The 24595-nt window shown below is 37.5% G+C and overlaps 1 protein-coding gene across 23 annotated transcripts in view; it reads left to right on the forward strand.

Moving 5' to 3' along the window:
- PUM2 (pumilio RNA binding family member 2) overlaps positions 1-24595 on the forward strand; it is a 107745-nt gene that overhangs the window by 14195 nt on the left and 68955 nt on the right. For all 23 annotated transcript variants that reach the window (XR_006279731.1, XM_038394062.2, XM_038394071.2 and 20 more), the window contains one exon: positions 22934-23002. Coding sequence is in view for 22 of the 23 variants with exons in the window: in XM_038394062.2 (XP_038249990.1) it covers positions 22934-23002 (69 nt within the window). In the remaining variant the exon portion in view is untranslated. The remainder of the gene's footprint in view (positions 1-22933; positions 23003-24595) is intronic.

The raw sequence follows: 24595 nt of genomic DNA on the forward strand, positions 1-24595 counted from the left end.
GCATTTGTCCATATTGAATTTCATCCTATTTACTTCAGACCATTTCTCCAGTTTATCCAGATCATTTTGAATTTTAATCCTATCCTCCAAAGCACTTGCAATCCCTCCTCCCCCAGCTTGGTATCGTCCGCAAACTTTATAAGTGTACTCTCTATGCCAGGGATCTCAAACTCAAATCACCATGAGGGCCACATGGAGACTAGTATATTGGCCCGAGGGCCCCATCACTGACACCTTTTCACACAAAGATACAAAAGTCCCCTGGCCCCACTCCACTTCTTTCATGAGGCCCTACCCTGCCCCCATTCCAACCCCTTCTCGAAATCCCAGCCCCGCCTCTTCTCCACCTCCTCCCCTGAGCACACTGCATCCCGCTCCTCCTGCCTTCCCCCTGGAAAGTCCTAAGTGCTGCCAAATGTTTGATAGCAGGAAGCGCGAGGAGGTAGGTGGAGGAGCAGTGATGCGGCACACTTGAGGGGGCTGGAGGTGAGAGGAGCTATGGTAGGCTGCAGGAAATCTGTAAATTCATTGCCACAAGATATTGTTGAATCCTAGGGCATAGTATGATTCAAACAGAGCATCCAGCATTATAATTTTTTAAAACATATATAGAGATATAAACCCTCATGCTTCAGTCCTTAATCCAGACCACTAACTGACAAAATTAGGAAGAAACTTCCCTTCTCTAATTCTAGAATTGCCCACCACAGGATTTTTTGCACTTTCCTCTGACGTATTTATTATTGGTGGCCATTAGACAGGCTACTGGACTAGATGGACCACTGGTCTGATCTTGTATGGCAATGTTTGTTTTTCCCAACCCTGAAAAAGACTGTAGAGCAAGAGAGGGTGGATCCGCAGTCGGGGGAGGACACCTACCCTTTGGCATCATCCTGGTAAATTAGTGGTTAAAATAGATACAAGTTAATGGTATCTGTGGTTAGTGGAGAATCCTCTAGGACCTGAGAAGTGAATGACCAGCAGTAAATCTGTCACTGTCCCCTGCTTGAGCAATATTGCCATAGAGGCTGAGGTGGGGTTTTGAGAGGAAAGTGACTGTGTAAAAGTTTAGAGACACATGGTCTTTTCAGAGGTCTCAGGAGCTTCACAGATCTTGGACAAAGCAGACATTAGTGAATTTTGATGGAAGAATGGCAAGGAAATACTGCAATTACAATAAAGACTACCAGAAGCCTCCTATACTTACAATAAATAGCAGTATTGTAAACGATTACACAAAGCCTTAGTGAGGTGCCAGTTGGAGTAACCTGTCTCATTTTGGGCATCTTACTTCTATTAGAATTTATGAACTATTGGAGAAGGTATAGAGATCAACTACTACATAAATTTATCCAAAGTAGGACAGAGTCTTGGTTATGACAGGTTGAAGAGCTTATTTTGTGTACAAGATGGAGGAGATGTTGCTAGAGATCTATTGCAGTATGTACTTACTTTAGTAAGACTTTGTTTCAACTATACAAGTATGGGAAAACACATGGGCATTATTAGATATTTAACTATTAGCAATAATAGAATCAGCAGTTTAGATTGTGTTGAAGCGCTTCCATAGACAAAAATAATTGGAATTCTTTACACCAAGAATAAATGGACAATTGTGATATTTTGGGTTTTAAATAATATTGCATTCTTAAATATGGATTTTTCTTGCTCAAACATGCTGTGCTAACACATTTGCCAAATTTGAGATTGGGAAGGAATTTCCCCACAGTGAACTGTACAGGTGTTCCACCTTCTTTTGGAGCATTGAGTTGGATTTAGCCATTTAATCAGTTTTCTGTAGTTCCAGTGGGAGGAGAACTTTTTATAGTCATTTGTTCTTCCAATTGTATAGATGCCCTACTTCAAAAAAAAAAAAAAAAAAAAAAAAAGTTTCTGGGAATCTAAGAATTTTAAGAACTGATTTTTTAATTACATTTTTTGTTTGGTTAATGATAGGTTTCATTACATTCAAAATATTTTTACTTCCCTTTTGACTGGGTGGATTTGATTTAAATCATGATTTAAATCAATAGGAAGACTCGATTTAATCATGGTTTCCTACATAAAAGTGCATTCTTGTTGGTTGCTATAATCTTTATACCGTATTCTTCACAGCTCAGAGATAGATGTAGATTTCATTTTTAGAAGGCACATACTATACATTTTAAGTGATTTTTCTGAAAACTTTTCAGATTAGTTTTACAGCTATATCAGAAAATGAATGATTGTTTGATTATTTCATTTACCAAAGGTAATTGAAGCAGATATTTCTGAAGTCATTGGGAGGTGAACTATCCCCAGTTCAACAGGTTAATGATTAATATTTGGAGGATTTTCTTACCATCCTGTATTAGGAGGAGAACATCACCAGACAGACATTTAAATTGTTTTATTTAACTAAAACAACAACGTTATGTATTCTGGATTTTTTTCTTCAACAGCAAACATAATATTTTAACAAAACAGCATATTAATTTTTGAATTTAGTTAAACATTCAAGTTTTTTAAAATTGTTTAAAATAGTTAAATAAATTTTAAAAAAATAAATAGACTGCTAGGTCAACATGAAAAACTTAAAATATTGGCATCTTCACCTTCATTTTCCTGTTTATTCATAATCTGGAAAAGAAAAACAAGTTTTCCTGCTTTTTCAGGTCCCAAACAATTTTTCAATTTGGAATGAATTAGTCCAAAGGAAGAAAATATACTTTCTACACTGGCAGAAGAAGCTACTGCTGTTAAAAGTGAGATTATCACTTCCACAGTCTCTCAATCCAAGTGCTTAAGTGACTTCCACCAGTTTACTGGAGTGACTTTCTTTAAAACATCATCCACAAACATATATTTCTTGAATGCTTCACCCTTAGCTCTGAAGTTTATTATAGTTGGCATTATGGAGGGATGATTGCTGGATGTCCAGGTCATAGCCAACTCCTCTTCTTCAGCAGTTAAGGTTTGACCCTGGTACCGAGTATTGAGAATATTTGCAAGAAAGTGAGCTGGAGATGGTGCTTGTCCCATTCATTTTTTTTTATGCTTGTAATTTAACTCTGCATATTTCTCTTTTTAAGACCTCACTCATTTCCTTCCAAATTTCAACAGCAATAAAGTAGCTGTTTCCCTGCATTTTGTTCAAGGCTATAGAAATAAGCTTCAGGGTACTCAGCATGAGTTCAACATTTCTTGTAAGCCCAATGTTGAGAATTTTGGCTGTGACAGTGCCGTTTATTTTTTCACAATTTTGTTAACAAACTGTCATCAGATTAGCCAGTTCTTGGTATAATGCTCAAAACAGTTCACTACTGAGTTCCATCGCATGTCTTGTGGGAGTTAGCTTGGTTCCTCCCACTTTTTTCAGAGCAGCTGCTGCAAAGTGGTTGTTATGGAAGTATTTTGCAATTTCAACAACATTAGTCTTTATTTCTGGAACACTGAAGTCTTTGGCTAGGAGGTGCATCAAATGAGCACGGCAACCATATGATGTTAGGTTGGGATTCTCTTCACTCTCTTCTAAATTTCTTCTCATCTTGGATACATTTGAAGCATTGTCTGTGACCAAGCTGCATACTAAATATGTGAATTTTTTTTCACAGTTTGTTATAGGTTTTACTGCTGCTACTTGTAAGTGTTCTGCTGTGCATGCATTTCCTGATGTATCAATTGTTTCTGTAAGGAAGACATTCCCTTCTTCTGTTGTCACACAAGCACATACAACAGGATCATTGTGGACATTGCTCCACCCATCAAGACTCAGGTTAACAATTTTAGACCTTTTGCACGCTGCTCAATTTCACTTTCATACACTTTATCCAGCAATTTGCCTGTGACATCTGCTCTGTTAGGTGGACAGTGTCCTGGTCTTAATGACTGAACCATGTTAATGAAGTGTGGGTTCTCAATCATACGGAAAGGAGAGTTTTTCATCAAGTACCTCTTTTTGTAATCTGCTGGTTCTTCACACAAACTTGACTATGGTTGTTTCTGGATGATGTTTTTTTTTTGTTTTTTTGTTTTTTTTTTTTTTTTTTTTTGCAATAGGTGATATATTTTGGCTACTTGACATACATGATGTGACTGAAACATTATCATTGGCAGATAACTGAAACTATAGAAAATGATGGTGATCTTGAAGGTGAATAGTCTTCAGAATCCTGTATGTTGAGGATGGATTCTCCTAAACTAAGTCAATGCAGTTATTTAATTATTACCATACTGCTCATTTAGTATTACTCATTGCATTCACTGACATTCAGTACTACTTTAAAGGTGAAATTGTAAAAGGAAGAGCTGCCTATTTCAGCTATCTATTTTTTATCACAACTGCATCTAAAATGATAGTACCATAGAGTAACAACTATATTTTTTGCTCAAACATGAGAATTCAAGAATAGTCCAGAAGGAAGACAGGCAGTCCTTAAGAAAAGTATGAAATCCAAAAGTTTACCAACCTGAAGATCCTGCATGTTCAGATATGTTCCTTTCATCATCTTCAACGCAGCTTCCTCCTGAGAAGGAACACTTCTCATGTTGTTTCATTCGGGAAGCCAGGCCTTGCATTTCTTTGTTGCACTATTTGCATTTTGTGCGCATGCCTGTCTTACCCATAGGTAGAGGAACTTCATTAAAATATTCCCAAACTGGGTCTCTTCTGTGGCCTGCTGCCAATATAGGTTTTCCCTTTTAGCGAGAGAATGGTATTGTAGATTTCAAATCAATGAAGGCTACACTCGGAAAGACCTCAAGACTTCTGGAATATACTGCTCAAACAGTTTCACTTTTGTTTCTACTGTCTGTCCCTCCCCTCTCACATTTATCTCCAGACTTTTTCTCCTTGTCCAGATCTATTTCACCCCCAACAATCTTCTATTCATTGAACTTTCTGAAACTTTGCATTTTTAGAGAGAGGTAAGGGATTGACTCTGTGTACAGAAATTTGCAGAGGGACAATAGGGTTGAGGTCTGTTGTTTTCTCATCTTTATATATTATTTTAAAAAAATTTTGCTGTTAACAAACATATTATCTCTGGAGACGCATATCCACAGTTTGAGAACTGCAAAACTACGCATCTCTGATGGTATCTTCTAGATTGAGCACTGAGTCCCATTGGGTAGATAGAAAGATTAACCTAAATAATCTATACAGAAGCCCCAGGAACCCAATAAGATTGGGTCCCTAATCCATGAACTATTGGAACTCATTTACAAAACTTTTCTTAAACATTACATGAATGTTGTCTCATACTATAGAATTAGAATTTATAATCCCAATCCAATGAGAGATCTTTGAGCTATAATGTATCTTAATTAAAACTATCTTTTAGATCGGATTTTTTTGATGAAATGCTTTTTGAGGAAAAAACCTATTTTAAATTTTAAAAAATGCATTTTTTTTAAATCATTGATTTTTATCCACTCTGATTTTTCTTTCAAAGCTCTTCATGACCTCTATCCCTGCTCTAATTATCTTTTTAATATCAGGAAGGTCTTGATTCCTGTCTCTTCTCTGCCATTGATTCTAGCCTTTGTTGCCAATTTGTTAAATTTGCAGATGGTCATCTTGGTGGTTTCTCACATGTCATCCCTCATGCCTGGGAGGAGTTCCATACACACCTCTGTAAAGCCACCTCACTGTCCTTAAAACTGTCCTGGGCCATGTTGCCTACAAAAACATTTGTCAGGTGTGCTTTGACCAGTGCTCTTCATGCTGACTGCTAGTCTAATTGTTTTCTTATGCTTCCTGGCCTCTTTGTTGTATTCATTGGTTGTCTCATCTCAGACTTAGACTGTAGGCTCTTTGGGACAGGAACCATCTCTTTAAGTCCTTATATAGTGCCTAATAATTTTCAGTCACTGTTACAGTGAAAAAGTATGAAAATATACTAATCAAGAATCTGGAACACTCAGCTGTGTCATATGGAAAAACTAAATTTAATTTTCTGGACTAAATTCAGTCTGGCACAGTTCCCATAAAAAACAATGGAGAAAGGGGGCCCTGAAATTTGGCCATGAAGGGTTCTAGAGAGCTTTGGTGAGCATGGGTTGCAGTAGACTGAAGAAAGTTGAAGCCAGATTGAAAAGTATCAAAGACAGCATTGGAAGAGAGGAATGCAAAGCAATGGTTGTAAATAGCAGCGATCATAGAGATGATGGGAAGGAGGAAGATGGAAAGACAAATGGGATTGAGGAATTAAATGAGGTGTGGTTTTTTTTTTTTAGACTAATGGGTAATCTGATATCTAAAATGCTAATCAGAAATTAAATTAATTGTTTTAGGGTCATCTCTTTAATCTAAGAATTTTAAGTTATCTAAAATGATAAATTTTTTGGTTGTTTTTGTATAGGTAAATGTTCTCTTTACTGCAGAGCTATTGCACTCTGACCCAATTCTACAATTTATTCATTTTGGCTAGTACCTTTACTAATTTTCTTATTGAATCCAGGGTGCCTCAATGTAAAAGTTGCAGAATTTGACTTGGAGCCCTCCATTCTACAATTGTATTATTAATTAATTACTTTTTTTCTACAGATAAACTTTAATTTCTTTTATTTGAATTCTAAGATACCTATTTATTTTCAACAACTTGTTTATCACCAGTGAAGTTTTCACTGTTTAGTCTAGAAGTCATAATTTCATCCACTTTCTTTGAAGAACTCTGCAGTAAGGAACTAATGTCCAAGGCTAAGCTGTGTTTTTCTGTTTTGGTAGCCAAAACTTATTGAAGTTTAAAAAAAAAAAAAGTCTGTTTTCTTTCACAGCTGCCTATTCAAACATTGTAGGAATCATATTTCTAGTATCTTCCAGATTACTTTAAACACGTATGTTGTCCAAAAGTACGTACTTTGAGGATAAAATAAATTGGTAATAGTAATTCCTTTTAAACATTGTCTTCACCTTTGCCATAGATAAAAGTAGAAAACCCACACCCTCCACTATAGCATTGAAAATTTTTTCCCAAATAAGAGAGTAGAGAATGCTGACTAAAGAGTGCTGCAGTTAAAAGCTCTCTGGTTCTACTCAAGTTTTTCTTTAGATGGTAAAAACTTGAAGAACCAAAGGTAAAACTTGAATTTTGAAACATATGCTGGTATACTTTTGAGAAACTTTTCACCTGCTCACTGGCATCTTGACTTCCATCATATACAAGTAAAATTTGATCCAATAACATGCCTCTTTTGAATATGTAACTGTTTAGTGGTATGCTGTGCTTCCATTCTTAGAGAGGAGTCTAGAAATTGTGAATTTCCACGTAATGTGCTGGGTCAGATGAAGAAATATATTCAGTCACTGCTTGGAGAGGGCTATGATTCAGCAGCTCCTGCAAAGAGGTGTACTTACTAGACAAAAGTGTCTGACCAGGTTCACTACAGGTGTTCTGATGTGGCTAATTAGGGGACATAAACTTGTAAAAACCATGGTTAAGAACTGCCTAATAAGAAAAGTAGTAGCCCCATAGTTTTGTGTTAATCTCCCTAGTTCTTGATAGCCATATAATTTAAAAGCTGTTGGCAGAGATTATGATTTGGAGTCTTTGTCCCATTCTTCATTGGAGTAATAGAATGGAGGCCATAGAGATGTGGTAAAATGTCTGAGAGAAGGAAGGAGTGGTAAGTGTTATGCCAATAGGCTCCCATCTTGATTTGGGGGTCTAGGCAGTGGTGAGCTGGAGCCAGTTTGCACCGGTTTGCGCAAACCAGTTGTTAAATTTTGAAGCTGGTTTAGAATCGGTTGTTAAAGGGGTGGGCAAACTCCTGCCCGCGGACCACATCCAACCCGCGGGACCGTCCTGTCCGGCCAGCCTGAGCTCTCGGCTGGGTAAGCTCCCCTGAGAATCCCTTTTTAATTTTTACTCACCTGGCGGCTCTTCGGCAGCAGTTCGGCGGTGGGCCCTTCACTCGCTCTGGGTCTTCGGCGGCACTTTGGCAGTGGATCCTTGAGTGCCATCAAAGCCCCGGAGCGACTGAAGGACCCGCTGCCGAAGAGCCGGAGCAAGTGAAGGAACCGGTTCTTCAGCTTTTGGCAGCTCATCACTGGGTCTAGATGCTATAATAATACAAATAGTAATGCTCATTGTTTCCTGGAAATTCTGTTTAATCTACCATAACATTCCTCAACCCTATACTTAAAGCAAGATGTCTGAGAATTCTGCTTTCTAGGTCAGCGTTAGTAGTAAGTCCGTCACTATATGCTAACGATTAACCCTGCCACATTTTTGCAAGTATCCTGAAAAAGGAAGTTTATCTTTGTAAATGTTTCAAGGTTAGTTTTGTTTGCTAGGTCTTCTATGTGTCTGGTTCTCTGGTGCTCAACTTTTCATTTTCGTATTCGGTATCTAAAGAAAATACTCTTTGGAAATATTCTTTGTGTTCAGACTTGGAAAATGTACACCACTGTGTAATAATCATCTTGTCTTCAGGCTGTGATTTTAACTGCTACATTTTAAGCATAGAGTACAAGAGAGTTCCATATAAAATGTATTTAATATTTTCTGTTTAGGCTGTTGCCTATATATTTGTGTAACGTGGTGCAATAAATACATAAGCCTACTAAGTCATTAGTTCTCGGCCTTTTTCATGCTTGGACCCTCCTCCCATATAGCCAGAATGTAGTGGGGACCTGCCTTTCCTTTAGCTGTATGGGAAAGATATAGAGGTTGCATCCCATCCCCATGGTGCCTGTTCTTGACCCCCAAGTTAAGGAGCTTTTGTGCTAAATAGTATGGTAAATGCATATGTTTATTGTAAGTGACCAAAATCTTCCAGTGTACTATTGAATAATGTAGCTGGTCTTCACTGTGTGCATATGTATGTGTATATATTGAAATATTTATTTTTGATCATGTTTAAATGCTTCACAGATTCAGTGAGTGTTGTAAAGTCTTAATTCTTGAGCTGATGAAATGCCTTGTTGTGACTTGACTGGAACCAAGGGTCGCTGGAAAAACAATAGCATTCTGGTTTGGATTTTTAACAGAATAAATGTATCTTCAGTAGTGTAAAGCATTGTTTTGTGTAATGGAATAGTTTGGTGCTGCAAATTTCTTTGCCCACTTCCCCCATGAGAATTTTTTTAAGAGCACTTAAATGTAATTGGTTTTTTTTTTGTTGTTGTTGTTGTTCATTGATAGACTTCTGATGACTATCTGATCTTCAAAGCAGTGACTGCCTCTTACTGTGTGTCTTTTTTTACAGTGCTTAGCACAGTAGTTCTCAACTCTGGTCCACTGCTTGTTGGTCCACTGGTCCACTGCTGGCGCACCGGGCCGGTTTGTTTTGCCTGCCGCGTCCTCAGGTTCGGCCAATTGCGGCTCCCACTGTCTGTGGTTCACCACTCCAGCCCAATGGGGGCTGCAGGAAGGGTGGCCAGCACATCCCTCGGCCCACGCCACTTTCTGCAGCCCCCATTGGCCTGGAACGGTGAACTGCGGCCAGTGGGAGCCATGATCGGCCGAACCTGCGGACGCGGCAGGTAAACAAACTGGCCTGGCACTCCAGGGGCTTTCCCTGAACAAGCGGTGGACCAGAGTTGAGAACCACTGGCTTAGCAAAGTGAGGGTGCAATCTTTTTTGGAGCCCCTAGGGGCTATTGTAATTCAAATAGCAAAGAGGGAAGAGGAGGAGGCATGCATTGGTATTCCTGGGAGAATGAGATGGAATTGGGCTATGCTGATTATGAATTAAGAACTAATAAATCACAGGAGTTAACTTGAAGTAGGATAATGAGAAATAGGTCTCAAAAAACACATAGTGAATTACTTTCCCAAATATATATGGTTTTAAATCCTTTTGTAAGTCTCCATTCAGTATTAAAATGATCAAGCAGACAAAATTATCTACAGTATTCTGTCATGGTGAGCAGCAAAAATTGGCACTTTATTTCTGTATTACTTCCAAGCCCACAGTGTCTAAGACAATACCTCTTATTGTTCTGTTTTGACTCGTGGCCTATTTGTGGCAAGATACTAACTGACTAACTTAACTAGAGTTGTAGCTGTGTCTGTCCCAGGATATTAGAGAGGCAAGGTGGGTGAGTATTTTTCTCACCAACAGAAGTTGGTCTAGTAAGAGACAAGCTTTCGTGTGCTGTGTAAACAACGCTGTCTCTCTCAAACTTAACTAGAGGCAGAGTGCGTGATGTGCAGTATCTTAAAGTTTGAGAAAATTATGGGTGTGTTTTGATAGTTCTCTTAAATGGGCACTATCAACTTTGAAATGACACGTCTGTCTAAATAGTTTTTACATAATTTTTTTCCAATTTTTCTGTTGCGTATTTTGACAGCACTTTGTATGGTGTTTGTTTTCACTATTTTCCTTGTGTAATTAGTTTGCTTCCTTTTTTGTTTGTATATGTGGGGGTTTTTTGTTTTGGTTTTTTGGGGGGGTTTCTATATACACCAGTAGCGGAGAGAACTGTTCATTTAAAAAAAGTGTGTGTGTGTAGTTGTAAAATCACGAAAACTGGCGGGAGGACTCTGGCAGGTGGAGTACATAAAACTGCTTCAAATTCATTTTTATTTATCAACTGGAAAGAAAATATTTGACCAGCTTTTCAGGTGACTGTCTCAAAACCAGAGTTTTGATGAGGGGAGAGGGAGGGACTTCTGCTTGCCTGTGGTAAGTTACATTGGTGTTATGTAGTGAATTCTGCCCTGTTAATTTTCTTCAGAATAAGCAGCAGTCCTTCGATCATTGCTTCAAGCAGAGGTATCTGGTCAACATCATGGTGATAAAAATACTGTTTTTGTAATCTGTTTTCAGAGTAAAACCACACTTTGCTAAATCACTTTGGTTCTAGAGCTGTGAAAAAGGCTATCTGAAATGCAAGAACTATTTGTTGTGAATTTTTTTTCAGAGTAGCAGCCGTGTTAGTCTGTATTCGCAAAAAGAAAAGGAGTACTTGTGGCACCTTGGAGACTAACAAATTTATTTGAGCATAAGCTTTCGTGCGCTACAGCTATTGAATCTAAACAAAAAAAGAATGTATTATCAGTATTGGCAAAATAAATATTTGACCTTCACTGAAAATGTGACTTGGCTTATGGCTGTGTACAAATAAATGTGAATCATTCACAGCATACATTTTAAATAAATAAGTCTTTCTGGAGCATATATGCATTTTATCTTGGTGTAAATCAGGACCTAATTATTAAAACTCCTGAATCGAGAGAGAGCTGGCTGTTTTTTAAATAGTATTAGCATGTAATTACCAAGAGAAAATCCTCATATCTTAAGAAACATACAGTCCAACTATGTAAATAACTGACGTTGCATCAACAGTGACATTCTTCTTTTTCAGAAGCTCCCAGTACAAAAGGTTCTAGACTATGTTTTTGTCTGATTTTTTTTTAATTATTTGGTAAATTAAAGCCAAAACAACTGTAGTATCAAAAAGGTGTCATGTTTTCATTTTACAAAACTCTGACATTTACCATCCCTGACCTTGTTTCATCCTTTTCTTCACTTTCCTTTGTAGATGTTTTAAATAGATGATTCCTAACAAAATAAGACAAAGTCGAAAAACCTGCTAGGTTATGTGGACAAAAACATTAGGATATATGTCTAGTCATATTTCAATACTACTGAGACCTTTGAAATTAAGAAAAAATAATGTGATTGCTGTAAAATATGGTTTTAAACAATTTGCATGGAAGATCCATATATTATAGACAAGGCTTGTAACTGCTTTAGTGAAATTTGGCAGGAGGGTGACCTCTGTGTCAGGGGTGTACCTTTTGCGACCCTTGTGAAAATCTTCTCAAATCTGGCCAAGTTATAAGCCTTTGCAAAATTGTTTTGCAGATGCTCAGTAAATTTTGTTTGATTTTTAGAAGCTAAGATTCTGTCCTCACTAAGCAGGCTCCCTGCAGCCAATGGCTACAAGGGAGAAACCAAAATTTCCATCTAAATGCTGCTCCAGCTGTTGTGAGAAGGTTCTGGGCGCTGAAGTTGAGAGCAGGGAGCCTGTCTCCAGTACTGTCAGTAACCCCTCCTGCTGGCACCTAAGCAGCATGGAAGAGGAAGGCATCTGTTTTCAATGCAGGGGAAAGTGGGAGAATGGAAAGGAGTAGATTGAGACATGATGTGTATGAGACTGGCACTGGTTGAGCAAGGGGATGTGACTTGGGATGGGGAGGCTGGGACTGGTTGAGCTGGGGTAAGAGGGGAGGTTACAAAGTGACTGATGGTAAAATAGTAGGCTGTCATCCTCTATGTGAACTGGTGCCAGAGTGGGACAAGACACACACACTTTGCTAGGGTGTTTCACAGACTGGGACTGGCTGGGCAAGGAGAATGGGTCTGGCACAGAGAGCCAGGGGAGGGAGACAGGACAGGGACAGATTGGAGGGGATAGGTCAGAAAAGGTCAAAATTGGAGGGGGAGACAGGTAGAAGTTTGTGCTCACTAAAGCAGTGCTTCTCAAGCTATCTGATGTGGGGGACCGGCAATTTTTTTTTTTTTTTTCAATGTGCGTGCAGACCGGCAGCCAATGGCTCATGGACTGGCACTGGTCTGTGGACCACCACTTTGAGTAGCACTGCGCTAAAGCACACTCTTAGAGCCTGGAATGGAACCCAAGATTCCTGAGCCCTGGTCTACACTACAAATTTACATCTGTATAACTGTGTGCTCAGCGGAAAATTGTCATCCTCTATCTACTATTTAGCTCTGTTATTTTGTAAGCTCAAATGCCAGAGGTCTGTATGGTGGATCTGAAGGTTCCAACTCTGCTGATGATCCATATATGTGTCAGTATAATGCCACATGATGGAATTCCTTTTTCTTCAGTTGACTTTAAGAAACCTAGGAACTTGCACACAACTATATTAAACCAATATTATTAAGGTTGCCTGTGCAACCTGAAATCAGCACCCTTGTGCGTGTGTGTTATGATTGTTTTTATTTACATGATCACTTACTGTTTTTTTCCACAAGACTCCTGCCTTATTCATTGGACAGGATGGACTTGATGTGGGATGAGTCAGCGTGTATAGTGAAGGAGACTGCTGTTTGTATGGGCCAGGGATCATTTGTTGCTAAAGTTGATAAGTTTGTAGTGCATAGATGGGGATTACAGGAAGAGAGAAGATGGTTGAGGGAGTTGAATGCTGCCCTTGACAGTTGGATTCCGTGCTACGCAGTTCTTATGTGATTCTTGACAAGTCACTTAAACCACATCTTCTGCAAGTGGTCACTAATTGTGTGTTCCTCCTTTTCTGGATGCCTGACTTGATATAGAATCATAGAATATCAGGGTTGGAAGGGACCTCAGGAGATCATCTAGTCCAACCCCCTGCTCAAAGCAGGACCAATCCCCAATTTTTGCCCCAAATGGCCCCCTCAGGGATTGAACTCACAACTCTGGGTTTAGCAAGCTAATGCTCAAACCACTGAGCTATCCCTCCCCCCCCGATATGCTGGGGTCTGTTATGCAGAAATGCTGCAAGCTGAAGTTTAGTGGAAGCTGTGCTTTGAACATGTAAGTGCTCTGTAATAACTAGTAAATATGAAAAATCATGTTTTAGTCATCTCAGATTGGGCACCCAAAAGTAGTGGGAAACGTTGACCTTAATCTCTCTGCCTCAGTTACCCATATGTAAAATGGGGATCTCATCACCCTGTCACCTCACAGAGCTGTTGTGAAAATAAATTGTTTGTGAAGCACTCAGATTCTGTAGGAATGAGTGCTGTAGAAAAGCCCATGAGGAAATTAATAATTTTGTTTCAAAGCAGGGTTTGAATAATGTGCTGTAAATAAGATGTGGGGCCCCCAATAAGCAATGAGAAGGAAAAATATTGAATAGCTTGTTACTATGTGAGCACAGTTCCAATATGTGCCCTGAATGAGGCAGGGGTCCTGTGGAAAAAATAGCATGTGATGTTGTAATATAAAACTGTATCATAATGCATACACATGAGGGTTGAATTAAGATTAATTCTGGTATTTCCTGACTTGAGTGCTTGACTTTGCAACCTTAATAATGTTCTTTTAGCATAGGTTTGGGGATTTTTGGTTTAATATTTATTATGTGATTTGCAGCACGTGTATTTGAGATTGCAAGTATATACCTTGAAGTCTGTTTTTGAGTTTATAAATGGATTGTCTGAGTTCTGTCTCTGCAGGTGACTTGGTCTCATCCACTTAGATTAAAGAGGCAATCCAAGATATTTCATAAGAACTCCTTTTGTGCCATGATCTGACTGTGACTGATGCAAATCCATTAATTATGTGTGTTGCTCAACTGGAAAGAAACCGAATGATTACATCTATTTTTTGTTTTTGTAGTTTGCCAGTTGTAACCTGTGTTCTTCTGAATAAGTAAAACAGAAAAGGAAAGGGCGCGTCCTGTAATTTTGTGAACTGTTCAATATATAAAGTTAGAATGCTTCTCTCTCGTGTTGCGCAAATTATTTTGGGGAAATAACCTAACTACTGGAAATCTCAGTAATTATGTAAATTAAAATTTTGTTAGCATTATATGGTTTTGCTGACTTGAAGAATAGATATGAAATTGAAGAGGGGTTGATCTTAAAAGATTCCCTGTATCATTTTTAATATAATGTAAATATCTCTAACTTATTGCTAGATGCTTCACATTAATTCACTTTTCTTCACAGCCAAAAATGTCCAAATTATTGCCATGTTTAATCTGCAGTATTACTATGGATAGTTAGGAAAACCCTAGTTCAGAAAGCATTTAAGATTGAGGGTTTACCATAAAATAATAAGAGGACCATATCTAGTGATGTAGGTATCAACTGTACCCACCTAAAGCACTGTAATACATGCAGAGAATGTTTTCTCTTGATAATGATCTATTCTGGGAGAGAGCCACTGTAAACTCTAGGTTTTGCAAATAAAAAGGTTTATGATTTTACTTTTTAAAGTTTCAAGTTTTAAGGGGAAGTGAAAGGTTTCTCTGCATTAGCGTCTGAGTGAGAGTGATTATTATTATTTTTTGTAATGCTTCCAACTCAAAACAGCCATGATAATTCCAATGATTAGTTTTGTTTGGGTATTATATAAATTACCGACACAAATTTAGTTTATATGCTTGGATTGCTAAAAATAATTCAGGTGCCTAATATGACCCCATAGGGTTGGTCTGTTGTCCTTTTAACTCTTGTATAGTTTTTTGTCATCAGGAATACTATCACCTAGGTTTTTATCCTATGACCTAAACTAGGGAAATCTTAATTAGGATAACTCACTGCCATGCCACTTAGAGGAAAATCTCTTGTAACTGAGATTTCAAAGGTAACTCAACATTTTCTACAACATTTCATTGATGGTTTTGGGCTGTATATTTGTATGTGTAGTTTTTTTTTGGGGGGGGGTATTTTGATCACATGAAGACATATGAGGGAAAACTGGGAAAATAAGTGAAATTTTAAATGTTTTCACTTATAGCAGGACAACTCTAGCTGTGTTCAAAGTAAAATCAAATTTTAACTGAATAGGAAGACCAATTCAAAGCCCACCCCCCAAATTAAAAAATCTGCTAGTGTTCCTACTGAAGTTCTGTTTTTAATGGAGGGATAACTGAATTTGTAGCACATTATGAATACAAACTGGCATTTATGAAGAGAAATTATGCTCCTTGGTCTACATATATGACTTCAGGTGGGGAATGATGGCTTTGGGATTTAGTATTAGGTTTTGTAATCCAATACTTGTGACTTTTAAACACAGAGTAGTCATTTTCTATTATAAATCTCAATTCCAGATATTAGCGTACTATACTGGAAATTTAGACAGGACTCATTGAAAGCAATCATCTTGTGATTGTGTTTTAGTGATGCAAGTGTCACTCACATGTAACATATAACCTTGAGAAATTTGTGTAGATAATCAGTTGCCTTATTTACAGAGATGTGATCGTGACAAAATTGGTGAAGTTGATTTTTCCATATCACAAAGTGACTTTTTTAAGCTGCCTTGTAATGATATTTAAAAATGTTCCTTTTCTTTGGTCGTTACTCTTCGTTAGCTACATATCAAAGTTGTGAAATCAGGTTTTTGTATATACTCTAGTCAAATATGGAGTTTTTTTTTCTCCACTAAGGCAGTTTGATTTTAGATAATCTACTGAAAGACAACCATGATGGAAAGCAGTGTGATATGAGTACAAATATTGTAGCAAGTAGGTTTCTAGCTATACAAAGCTATAACAATAGATCAAACTGGTGATCCATTGAGCCTAGTTTTCTGTCCCAACAGTGGCCAATAACCTAGTTAGAAGAAAGTTCAAGAAAATCTGTAACAGGCATTTGTGGGTTAACCTGCCCCAATAGGAAGTTTCCTGTTATCCCTTGGTAATTTATGTTGGAGTATGCCCTGAAGTGAGAGGGCTTATGTATCTTCCAAAATTCATTTGTTTTAATAGTTGCCATTGTGACCCAAGATAATCTTGTTAACCATCTAAATGTCTGTTCCTTTTCAAATCCATGTATAAGTACCATGGGCTAATTGTGTATTTTGTGGGGAAAATATTTCTTCATACCTCTTTTGGATTTGCCACCTTTTACTTTCATCAGCTATTCCCTTATTCTTGTAATTGTGAAAGGAAATTTGCATTCTACTTTGTCTGTACTATTCATTATTTTGTATACTCTCATGTTCTCTCTTATTCATCTCTTCTAAGGTAAACAATCCCAGTCTTTTCAATCTCATTTCATATGGGAGTTAGTCATTCTCTTGGTCATTCTTGTTTCCCGTCACTAAACTTCTAATTTTGTTTTATCATTTCTGAGATCTACTTTCCAGTGGTGGTATCACAACTGAACATATATTCCTGATGAGGATGTATCATTGATTTATATAATGGCAGAATTTCTGTAGTATTCTCAGTCCCGCTGTGTATCCACCCTAACATTTTGCTTCCTGCTCTTTGAGCAGAGGTCTCCATTGAACTGCCCACAGTTTTGGGCAGGTCTAATTTCTGAGTTGATGCAATTGAATTAGAACTCAGTAAGGTTTCTGAGTATCTCAGAAATTCCCTTCAGTGTGCATTGCTTTGAATTTATCAGCAATGAATTTCATCTGCCATCATAATGCTCAGTCTCCTGGCTTGGTTTGTCTCTTGGCTGTCAGTCTTCTCTGGTCTTGACTTAAATAACTTTGTCATCTGTAAACTTCACCACCTCACTGCTCATCTCTTTTTCCAGATTATGAATAAATATATTTGACACCAGTTCTTGCATGGAACCTTGTGGCACCCCACACTTAGTAAAAATTAACTGTCCATCCTGCATTTTGTGTCTTTTCACCAGTTTTTGATAAACAGTACTGCTTAGTTTCTTCAGTTGCCTCTTGTGAGGGACTTAAACAAAGGCCTCATGAAAATGTAAATAAATTGTTTGTTCTCCTTTATCCATTGTTTTATTAACACATTCAAAACATTCTAATTAGGGAGGTATGAGTTTCCTTTGCAGAAGCCATTCTGGTTGAACCCTATCATATCATGGTCTCGTAGTTGTTCTGAAACATTTTTAATACTTCCATACTGAGTAAATGGAATAAAGTTACTGGTCTGTATTTCTCTGAGTCACTCTTAGTGCCTTTTTTAATGTAAGTACACATTTGCTAATGTCCAATCCTTGGATATGGCATAGAATATGCCTGTGTTGTGGATAAGGCATCAAGAAAGGGGGAGGTTTAAAGATGGAGTGAGGTAAAGAAGGACCAGTGAAATTGGTAGCTAAAACTACATATACGTTGTGATTTTAAAAAAATCAAACCTTTTGTACCAAGTCTCAGAGCCAACATCAGCTGGCTTAGGTTTGCGGGGCTCAAGCTGCAGGGCTGTACAATTCCACTGTAAACGTTTGGGGTCTCCAAGCCTGAATGTCTACCATGAAATTTTATAGCCCCGCAAACCTGAGTCAGCTGACCTGGGCCAGTCGCGGCCATGCCACAGGCATTTTATTGCAGTGTAGACTTACAATAAGGGTGGATGGGGTAAGGGAGAGGTTGAAAGTAAAAAGGCAGGTGTAATGGAGACCTTTTTTGTATGGTGAACTGAATTAATTATTCTAAAAATTGCTTACCAAGTTCATGACCAAATACCTCTTGAAACTGTTAATACTTAAAAATTGGAGCTGGAACTCCTAACAGAGTATGTAAATGAGTGGACGTATAGTTTGTTGATTCCATGTGCATCTACATGATAGATGTTTAAGATATGGTGTGTTTGTGTGTCTGATGTCTTTTTTTTGTTTTTTGTTTTTTGTTTTTGTTTTTCTATTTCAGTGGGTGGGATGAAATATTGGTAACCTCAGATAATGCTGTAGGGTAACAATAAGAGTTATTTTTTTGTGACAATGTAAGGTCAGTTAGGTAAAGACTTAATCATATCTATTCCTCGATCAAATATGTTACAACAGACCAAACAGCAAAGCTCTAACTTAATACGTTTTAATGAACTTTCTAAGGTAGGGACCTATCTGCAGTGAGTAAATAGTCAGTACTTAGATAAAAAAGCCTATACATTCACCTTCATCAGTACCAGAATTCAGAGGTACTTTCTTGCATTGGTTATTAGCACAGTGATATTAACACAGTACAGGTGAGCAGTCTTGACACATGATATACAGTAGCAGAGGGGGGAAAAACGTACTTTGGAAGAGTTTTGACAAAGTCAAGGAAGACATTAGAACACTTTTTTAATTTATACATGAATATATTTTAAAACTAAAGTGGATATATTCTGTTTTGTTTGCTTATTTTATCCTACATGGATTTATTTTATTGTCAAAAATTTATACATACCTTTTGGGGAATGTGCAGTGTTTGGGGAATGTCATAGGTAGGTAGTCTCAACTTTTGTGTATATTTTGTTTTTATTGGAGTATTTACCAGCTTCTGACATCTGGAATGAGTTATCTATATTAAATATTGGGACTAGTGCTAGCACCTAATGCCAAAAGCATTTGGATGGTGGAAGAGAATACTCAACAAAATAATTTTAGGGGGAAAGATAAACAAAAAGCAAATGTGTTCAACCAGAAACAGGGCCTTTCCAGCAAAAGAAAATATTTACTATTTCCAGAAGTGCTGGTTGAGTTGTCAGGGTGGCCTGCACAAAGGTGAGAAAATGCAAAGCAAAGCACCTTGCTTTGAAAATGTTGCTTTTTTTTTTCCTTTTGTGTGGGAGTTTGTCTACTTGGACTTCTAAAATGAACTACAGCTCATTTTTTACATTTCAAACAGCTGGATCTTTTGATTTTCCAAATTATTGATGTCTAAACTAATTAACTAAATATGACATATTAATTAATGAGAGGCTTTGCTGTAGAGTTAACAGCACAAGTTTGTTTAACGCTATTCCCTGTGCTATAATAAATGTTTGTTCAAAACAATGGCTGTCTACACTATGAGCTATTGGTGTGATTCCCCTGCTTGTGTACAGGTACTTGTGCTAGCTCTGATCCAGCTAGTGCAAGTATAAATACTGCAGTGTTGCCACGGTAGCATGAGTAGCAGCAGGAGAGGCACAGCTGAGACATGCAGAGTATAAAGCTGCCTAACCCTGTGGGTATGTACTCCACGCAGCTCAGTGGCCTTTGCTGCCACTATGCTTGCTACTGGGGCAACACTTCTAATTATATTCACGCCGGCTCGACGAGCTAGTGAGAGCGTGTACGCAAGCAGGGGAATCACATTCCTGACTCTTATGTACATTTAGCCTAAGTAAAAAGAAAAGGAGTACTTGTGGCACCTTAGAGACTAACAAATTTATTAGAGCATAAGCTTTCGTGAGCTACAGGCATCCGATGAAGTGAGCTGTAGCTCACGAAAGCTTATGCTCTAATAAATTTGTTAGTCTCTAAGGTGCCACAAGTGCTCCTTTTCTTTTTGCGAATACAGACTAACACGGCTGCTACTCTGAAACTTAGCCTAAGTAATAACTGAAAACTGACACAATAGTTTTGAACTCAACTGAAAACTTTGAAAAGTGCTTGGGGCAATAAGTTAGTCAAAGGCAAAATAATTGAGAAGGCACCCTTTTCTCAGTAGTTCATAAATTATTAAAAATGATGGGGAAATATATATCTGGAACGAAGTATTTGACTGTTTTTAAATTGTAAAGAAATAAAAAAAAACCTCTGTACTGAAAGATCTTTTAATTAGATTGCACCAAAGGAATAAGGTATTTTTAATTAATTAGCTAAACGTTACTTCTGAATCAGAGGAACCAGGCAGAGACTGTCTTTTTGTTCTGTGTTTGTACAGCGTCATATTACCATAGTACCTAGCGGCCCTAGTCATAGACCAGGACTCTACTGTAATAAAGTAATACGCAATGCTAGTCAGAACTGCTTGGCTGCTTATTTGATTCCAGCCAACATATTTTCCTTTTGGTTCTGTAGATTTCCTTAATGAATTCTGGAATTCAGTGAAGTAGGAAAATTTTGGTAGGCAAGACTCAAGGAAATCCAGTATCCTAGAGATTAGAAAATGCAGACCTTTTAAAACATCAATGTTACCTGCAATGCTGTGGCAGTATTTTGTGTACTACTATTTCTGATGAAGGCATGTCCCCTGAAGGAGAGACAAATGAAGGCTACATTCTTCTGGTAATAGTACAGTCTTGTAATAGTATTACTAATAGTAACAGTAATCATTCAAATTTCATGCGTATGAGAATGGAACATGAGCAAAATGAAGTTCAGGGCAATGTATAGGATTGATCTACAGCCATAGAGACCTCCAGTTCCTCAGATTTGTTTGTTAAAGCATGTAAGAACTAAATACATAGGTTACTATGTTGTTTCTCTTTTGCTTTTTTTTGTAAGGCTCTGGAGGACTAGTGTGACTGTAATTTTGAGGTATTTTTATGTTGAAAACTGGTAGGTGTGGCAATGTATACTTAATCTCTTGCAACAAAATAAATGCAAAAAAAAATTGATTTATAAATGTGGCTAATTGTTAGACAGTGACTTAAACAACATTTGTGCTGAATGAATGTAGATTAACAAGAGTTTGCTACAGATTGTTTGAAAAGTGCTAATTGAACAAAACCATGTTCTTGAGGATGAAATTATGTATATATCAAGTTTCTTTTTTTCTTTCAATAGTAAATTGCAAAGTAATAGTGAAGTGGTTCACCGCATTATATATAAAAGTCTTCCATTGTTTTGTTATGAACATCTCTACAGGTAAATTCAATCATTAAAAATTTAGATTATCCAAATTCAGAAGTGTGTTCCAAAACTGAAATTGTGCAGTTTCATTCTTTCCCCAAAAATCTCATTTTCCACACACAAGGATTTTTTTCATCGCTTCACTGAGCTTTTCAAATAAGTTTCTTTATTTAAATAGGTTACTAATCTGCTGTTTTTTCTCAAGCCTAAAATTTGTTCTTAGACGTTTTATTTTGTCTTGTCTGTCTTCAGTTTCATTGATACAATCACTGTAAAAATCAACCTAATTGACTTAAATGCCCAGTTTTTTAGTATGGGGAAAAGAAAATTTGTATTTAGGTTGCTCTTTCAATAATTCGGCTCAAAACTAAGTATTCTGCTAGTGCTGGTTGAATACATTGAGTGTTCACTGGGGATGGAAATGAATTAAAATAACCAAAATCATATTCTTCATGAAGAAGTGTTCTTTTATAACTTTGTTAAGCATTTGCTTCAGAAAGATTAACTATGTACTCGTATGCTGACTTCAAAGATTTAATAGTTTGTAGTTTAATATGTTCAGTAATGACATCTTCAGAGGACTGAGTTTTAGCAATGGAAATTGCCAAGAAATCAACACTGCTCCTAGGGATAAAAGCAACTGTGGGGGGGAGGGGGAAGGGATGGGGTTATAGGCACCTATATAAGAAAAAGTCCCAAAAAACAGGACTGTCCCTTTAAAAACGGGACATCTGGTCACCCTAACTGCTACTTAAATTTAGAGTCTTAAATTTGCTACAAAAAACTTGCTGTTGGAGAATTTATAAAACTGCAAGTTTATCCAGTCTATCAACAGAAAGATAATGATAACATTTGCACATGCAATTTTGAGCATATACAGGTTTTTTCATGTTTTCATAAACAAGTTTATGAATGACCAGATACCCTGATATGTGAAAGAAAAGAGCATTTGTATACCTTGTTAGATAAATAACTGTTTATACAAATGCAATGTTTGTGCAGCGTCACTTACTGCATGTGGGAAAATGCAAATGCACATGCACAGCATTCCAGGAGCAACTGATTCTTTGGGATCCAATAGAGAACAACAAGAAGCAAGGAAATTTGTATCTTCATCTTCCTCCAAAATTTTAGACATCATAATGATTCTAAATCACTTCATTGCTGTGTCCTCTCATATTTTACAAACAATCCAATTGTAGTTTTGCTTGTTCTTGTCCCCCTTCTTGTTCTAAGTTTTCCCTAGTTTTGAAAGTTCCTTTTGAAGGCTATTCCTTAGAGGTGTGAGGTCAGTGTCTCTGATGGGAATAGGATAGACAGTAGCGATGGCTACTCTTGTGCACTCTCATGAGCTTTTCCATACCTTTGTCAAGTGTACTCAGTAACTTTGTGTGCAACAAATCATTTATTTTTCGAATTAATATGTATACACCAGTCATTAATTTCATTTATGCTTGTGTGTGGTTGCAGATAGAAAATTGCTCATTGTTTTCGTGGTGTTTTTGATGTGTACTGTAATATGCTACATTTATAGTTTTTAAAATATTTGTCCTTAACACAATAATGCAAAACAAATTTTAATATGAAGCATTAAAGAACTGGTTGCAGTCTTTAAGTAGACTCATTTACCGAATCTGAGATTATAGACTGAGTAGCAAATTTTAGAAGCTGAACTTTAGAAACTATTTTTAAAAATCCAGTCAAATCATATTGAGGAATATATAATTGTATTTAAGATATATAATTCATTATCTAATAGATTGCTAATTGTCATTAATATTTTTTTCTTCAGGTTCGATCTGTGGATGAGATGAATCATGAGTTTCAAGCTCTTGCACTAGAATCTCGGGGAATGGGAGAGGTAAATATTTGTAGGTGATTAGAAAAGCCTATTGGAGGATTGGAAATTCTAATAAAATTTTGCTTGTTTCAATTCTTAGCTTAGTTAGTGAAGTTTTTTTGATCTGAGACAAACCAATTTTTCAGGCATCCAAAGACAACTTAGACACCACCTTAGATATTGTAAATATTAACTCCAGTATCTAAGAACTATGATAAATGGAGCTATCATGTTAACATATTGGGCTTATCAGCTGTTAAGCTTGGGGAAGAAGAGCTGGCAATGTAAAGATTGTGGAAAATTCTCTGCTGTTGCTGCTTTCTGAGAAGTTATTTCCACTGACCTAAGCCCTGGGGTGTTGGGGCTTTTGCAGGATTCCTGGACCCAAAGAAAAATTAACAATTATAAAATGGCTGAAATTAGGGCAATTTATTATACCCTTAGTCGCATGGCTTCTTCAATGGACAGCCTTAGTGCTGATGGACCGGCGCATGTACCATATAAGGAGGAACAAAAGTTTCCTTCCAGAATGAGCAGTGCAATTTTAAAGAATTTGAAATACTCTGCTGGTTAAAAATAGCCCTTTCCTTCGCTCAAATTATAGTAACACCCGCAGAGTGAGCAACTTTAAAAAGACTATTATAAAGTCTCTTAGGAAATTTAGAGAAATGCATACTGAAAGCTAGACTTCTCTACTTGCTGAGGCTCTGACAGTTCTGCAGCTAACAGAGTCCATGTATCATAGAATCATAGAATCATAGAATATCAGGGTTGGAAGGGACCCCAGAAGGTCATCTAGTCCAACCCCCTGCTCAAAGCAGGACCAAGTCCCAGTTAAATCATCCCAGCTAGGGCTTTGTCAAGCCTGACCTTAAAAACCTCTAAGGAAGGAGATTCTACCACCTCCCTAGGTAACGCATTCCAGTGTTTCACCACCCTCTTAGTGAAAAAGTTTTTCCTAATATCCAATCTAAACCTCCCCCATTGCAACTTGAGTCCATTACTCCTCGTTCTGTCATCTGCTACCATTGAGAACAGTCTAGAGCCATCCTCTTTGAAACCCCCTTTCAGGTAGTTGAAAGCAGCTATCAAATCCCCCCTCATTCTTCTCTTCTGCAGACTAAACAATCCCAGCTCCCTCAGCCTCTCCTCATAAGTCTTGCAGAAGCTTAAGTCTACATAACCAATGAACACATCGGGAAAAATCAAGAGACTAAGGGCTTGTCAACACTTAAAACGCTACAGCTGCAGCATTGCTGTAGCACTTCAGTGTAAATGCAACCTATACTGCTGGGACGGGTTCTTGCATTGGCATAGGTAATCCACCTCCCTGAGAGGCAGTAGCTAGTTGGACGGAAGAATTCTTCCGTCAACCTAGCGCCGTATACACTGGGCGTTAGGTCGGCTTAACTACGCTGCTCCGATGTTGATTTTTCACATTCCTGAGCAACATAGATGGGTCAGCCAAACTTTTTAGTGTAGACCAGGCCTAACTCTTTTGCACTTTTTGTAAAGTGTAGTGTAGTAATGCTCCTAGAACATGTGAATAGGTATACTTTAAAAAAAAAAAAAAAAAAATGTCCAGATAGGTTTTTTTTTTTTTTTTTCCTTCCC

This window comes from Dermochelys coriacea, chromosome 3, assembly GCF_009764565.3.
Source record: "Dermochelys coriacea isolate rDerCor1 chromosome 3, rDerCor1.pri.v4, whole genome shotgun sequence".
NCBI classification, from domain to species: Eukaryota; Metazoa; Chordata; order Testudines; family Dermochelyidae; genus Dermochelys; species Dermochelys coriacea.